Source organism: Gymnoscopelus microlampas, assembly GCF_963454915.1.
Source record: "Gymnoscopelus microlampas genome assembly, chromosome: 11".
NCBI lineage: Eukaryota > Metazoa > Chordata > Actinopteri > Myctophiformes > Myctophidae > Gymnoscopelus > Gymnoscopelus microlampas.
This window is the reverse complement of record NC_139948.1, coordinates 17,802,235-17,807,364: the sequence shown is the minus strand read 5'-3', so window position 1 is coordinate 17,807,364 and position 5,130 is coordinate 17,802,235. Positions and strand designations below refer to the sequence as shown.

At 43.0% G+C, this 5,130-nt stretch overlaps 1 protein-coding gene across 1 annotated transcript; it reads right to left on the bottom strand.

Annotated features, from left to right (window-relative positions):
* Positions 1-224: 224 nt before the first annotated feature.
* Positions 225-4,699, bottom strand: LOC311054636 (actin-like; the record flags this gene model as incomplete). The annotated part of the gene is made up of 8 exons (XM_084070642.1): positions 225-368; positions 1,729-1,910; positions 2,132-2,311; positions 2,647-2,787; positions 2,966-3,050; positions 3,499-3,609; positions 4,188-4,313; positions 4,577-4,699. The coding sequence occupies 8 exons, from the start codon at positions 4,697-4,699 to the stop codon at positions 225-227; spliced, it is 1,092 nt and encodes a 363-aa protein (XP_083926768.1).
* Positions 4,700-5,130: the final 431 nt, after the last annotated feature.

The window sequence follows — 5,130 nt, the reverse complement described above, 5'->3', positions numbered from 1 at the left end:
GATATCTTGAATATGTTCATGCTCTTAGTAGCCTACATATTAAAGCATGACAGGGATGCTGCATGCTCCATGTGTCACAGCCCCATAATGGATACTAATGACCTGTGTGTTGCATACATAAAACCAGATGGGATTCATGGAATTCTCAAATCTTCATTATCTTCGGATATTTACTTTACGTTGGAAGGTAAGCTGTAAATGGGATGGGTGGAGAGCTTGTCTCTCTAGAAGCACACACGGTGGACAATAGAGGAACCAGACTCAAAATACTCCTTCCTGCTGATCCACATCTCCTTGAAGGTGGAGAGAGAAGCCAGGATGGAACCACCGATCCACACAGAGTCTTTCCTCTCAGGAGGATTAATGATCTGGAGTAGGGAGAGGAAGACATTTGAACAATACTTCCAGAAGGAATTAACCGGATGAACACAGAGAAACAAAGAATAATGCATTGTACATTAAGTAACATGTAAATGTGTAAATGTGTTAGTTACCTCTGGTGGAAGCATAAAAGCGCTACTCTAGGTAATATTATTTTGTTGTAGTCAAGTCCTGTGTGTGTGTGTGTGGGGGGGGGGGGGGGGGGGGGGGGGGGTCAAGCTTCTTTCTCAGGGACACTTCAACACTTCGACTGTGTCTATGGGGGCGACCTAGGGACCTTGATTACCAGACGGCGTCTCTACCCACTAAGCTACGGCCACCACTTTAGCTTAAGTAGGTTAAAAAGCTTATGTTTTCAATCCACTCAAAGCTACAGACATGTATATTGCAAATTAATAGACCTAAAGAGACATGCAAGCAAGTATGTGCATGTATGCAAGTGTGTAGTCTTGCATATTATAGAATGGGTTAGTACTGTTTTTACTGTCGTATTTATTGTCTACTGTGCACATTCTTTGTAATCTTGGTATTCTGCTGTGACACCCTGAATTTAATAAAGTTCTATCAATGTTTTTTTTTTAATTTTGCATTGGTTTAGTAATACAACTAGAACCAGGAGACCTGGTACTGCCAGACCCCTAGTGGTTGAAATCTGAATGGCCGGGCTTCGCATGACGTGTGTCCCTTCTATGTCCCTTCTATGACGAAAGGGGGACAGACTTTTTTGGCTGGGGCCGGGGGACAAAGTGACATACCATGTATGGAGAAAACAGATACAAAGCCTCATGTAAGCCCGACCCCTTGGGTCTGGCAAAAAAAATACTGAACATACCTGAATAATTCAATGTTGGCCAATAATTGCATGGTTGGTAAATCATGGACATAATAATTATTTTTGGCTTGAGTTTTCGAATGAATCTGTACCATATAATCCATTAAAACAGAATATCATAAGTTGACAAAAATTATTGAGTTATATTTAGCATATCATGTTAGATTACCCATCTCCAGCAAGTCCCTGCAAGTTGATTATCATATCGTACTGTACTGAAATATTGAGACTGTTTCCTTGAAAATCCAGAAAACTGGTACTGTGTGTTTTGGAAAACTGTTGGCAATAACGCAAACACAAAAACGCGAATAAACAGCTGACAGTTGGGGAAAGCGAAAAACGGGCTTCGCTGTTCCGTGCACATGGTAATGGTCAATGGCTGTGTGCAAATGCAGATCAATTGCTCCAGCCACTGAGGAGAACCGGGCAGAAGAGATTTTGGCCTCATCACCCTCACACCACCACCCTCACAGAGCTTTGTAGAATTATAGTAGGATGGCTGTCTGTCCATGTACCTTGGCCTTCATGGCGGGAGGAGCAAGAACAGTCATCTCCCTCTGCATGCGGTCAGCAAAGCCTCGGAACATGGTGGTGCCTCCGGACAGCACTATGTTGTTGTACAGAGTCTCACGGATATCCACGTCACACTTCATAATGCTGTTGTAGGTGGTTTCATGGATTCCCGCAGACATCATACCTGAGTAGGAGAGACGTTTGTCCTCCACGTGGGGGCTCCTCACTGGCAGGTGAGTCAGTAAGATACAACAGCAGTGACAACACAGAAATGTGTGGAAAATGGCTGCAGATGTAGAGGTTGTTACATTGTTATTTAATTCTTGTGAATAAGTGAATAAATGAACTACATTCCTGTCATTACTACCCAGATTCATACTGTACTATCATCGGCACTATACAAACCGTTGAGAAAGGGCTGGAAGAGGATCTCAGGGCAGCGGAACCTCTCGTTGCCAATGGTGATCTCCTGACCATCAGGCAGCTGGTAATTCTGCTTCAGTGAGGAAGAGGAGGCAGCAATCTCCTGTTCAAAGTCCAGTGCCACGTAACACAGTTCCTCCTTCATTCTGCACACATTCTCCACTGTACAAGAAGGAGGGGTTTTAGAAATATTTAGATTCTCGCAATCTACAATGAGGCAAGGCAAGTTTACTTTTATAGCCCATTTCAACAATGTTAGGGTTAAAAAAAACGTCTTCACACCTGATAGGGCTTAGTGACAGGTGTGTTGGTGGAGCAGCCGCAACATGTAAGGAGAAAGATAAACAACCACACACTGTCTTCACTTGCTCAACAAAGAAACACTTTTATTAAATGACTTGGCACGTTTCGGTCAAAGACCACCTTCAGGCATCTAGCGAGTAGAGGAAGGACTTTGCCGAAATGTTGCAAGTAATTTGCTTCAGAATGGTACATACATGTAGTGGGGAGTTCCTGCATCATATAATCTGTGACCTTCTTGCCTGCCAGTTCTATTCGAAGGATGGCATGAGGCAGAGCATAGCCCTCGTAGATGGGCACCGTGTGGCTCACACCATCACCAGAGTCCACCACAATACCTGGAGAAACAAGAAGTTCAATTAGTCACTGGGGCAATACAGATGCAGCAACCTATGGCACTGTCTATGACACAGGTCCAATACAAGTAAAATCCTCAGTATACACATATAACCAAATGGACATTTACAGGTCCATTTGGTTATATTTGTACACTTTCAGAAGTAAACTAACACTTACCAGTGGTCCGACAAGAGGCGTAGAGAGACAAAACTGCCTGGATGGCCACATACATGGCAGGGGAGTTGAAGTTCTCAAACATGATCTAGATGATGAAAAACGTACATTTTGATACACCTACATCTCTGACATGCAATGCTATGGAGGGCTGTGTGTATGCAGTATTTAATTCAGTTGATTTCCACAATGAGGACGTCTTCAGAGGGAGTTGAACCAATTAGTGAAATTCCCTGGTATCGTGGTTGGTTGGACTGAAAACACTTGCCCCTTACTCTTATTGTTTTACATTAAGACACATGGACAGTAATCTACAGCAGCCTACACATACTGTACAGTAAATAGAACCCAGGTCCCAGACTATAACAATGGACCCTTATATCCATTGTTGTGATCTCAGAGTTAAACTGAGACTTTGGATTTTGCAGTGTACTGTACATTGAGTGAGGAGGAATGAGTAGGGGTCAAGTTTCTAGCTCAAGGACATGTCAATAATAATTCAACAACCCTAACCCTAAGAGAGTGTTTGCCTCCACCTGTGTCATTTTCTCCCTGTTGGCCTTAGGGTTGAGAGGAGCATCAGTCAGCATAAGTGGATGATCTTCAGGGTCCACATGAAGCTCGTTATCGAAGGTGTGGTGCCAGATCTACACAGCAGAAAGAGGTTTCACACATTTCAAATCACATAACACACCACAACTTAAATGGCCGGCTGCTGCTTTAAAACATGTGATTTCATGGTACTGTAACTGATTGCACTTTTAATTGTAAGAGAGAGAGAGAGAGAGAGAGAGAGAGAGAGAGAGAGAGAGAGAGAGAGAGAGAGAGAGAGATGAGACACGTGTACAGGATATGTTGTACTTTCTTATGTCAATCAAGCGGCTAAGAATGCCATATTTGTGCTTCCAAAACATTTACATAAAAGTAAAATATACAGCTACAGCTAAAGTATTTATTGTTTCCGGTAATATCTTTGAATAAGAAATCCAAAAGACATGAGCTGATGTTTTGTTGCATGATGACTGAGCTGCCGATGACCTTCGGCCTGGTGCAGACAAATAATAATGAAAAAAACTTTTTATATCCATTTGGCAAGAAGAAAAATGACCCTCTAAGTAAAGCTTGTGCATAGTGTTGGAGGTATAGTCTGGCATTTGGGGCTCAGTGACCAGTGATTGGTTGTACTGGGTAGCCAGCACATGTGAAAGTATTCCTGTGTTCCTACCTCCTCCATGTCATCCCAGTTGGTTATGATGCCATTTTTGATGGGGTTAGTGAGGGTGAGGATCCCTCTCTTCGACTGGGCCTCATATCCTACATAACTGTCCTTCTGTTCGATCCCTACCACTCCCTGAGAAAAGAAACAAGATACATAAACACCACAACTCTAAATGCATAAATACATTATTCAAACGCAATTCACCTAGTGTCCTTGTCAGATCTGGAAAAATGGGTGTATGGTATAGAAAACCAGGTGTGTGTGTGTATGTGTGTGTGTGTGTGTGTGTGTGTGTGTGTGTGTGTGTGTGTGTGTGTGTGTGTGTGTGTGTGTGTGTGTGTGTGTGTGCGTGCGTGCGTGCGTGCGTGCGTGCGTGCGTGTGTTTGGTTATTAACCTGATATCTGGACCTTCCAACGATGGAGGGGAAGTACGCACGAGGTGCATCGTCCCCAGCAAACCCTGCTTTGCACATCCCAGAGCCATTGTCAACTACAAGTGCAGCAACATCGTCATCCATGGTTGATCTAAGGATAGGTTCTTCTATTCCACCTAAGGGATACATATACATGACACTCTTTTACGTATTATTGTAGATCAGTCATTTTCTTTTCTTTTTAGCCTATAATGCCCAAAAGTGGGATGTCAGGGTTAAAGTGGTTAGCTATACTTTCGAAAACCTGGAAACTGGGAAGTGGGAAGTTATCCACTGTATACTGGCAGGTGGCAGTCCTGAGACAGGCATTAAATGTGGCATGGTCCAAGTATATTCCATGTTTGGGATTTCAATAATTGGGTCTTATCAGTACAGACAGTGCTTCCATCTTACATTGCAGGAGCAAAATGGCCATACTTGAGGAAAGGAAGAGATTAAGTTCTACCTGCTAAACTATTTTTTTGTGTGTCAACTTTAATAGTTGTGGTTTCCATTAAGGTGAACAGGTAGGCCTA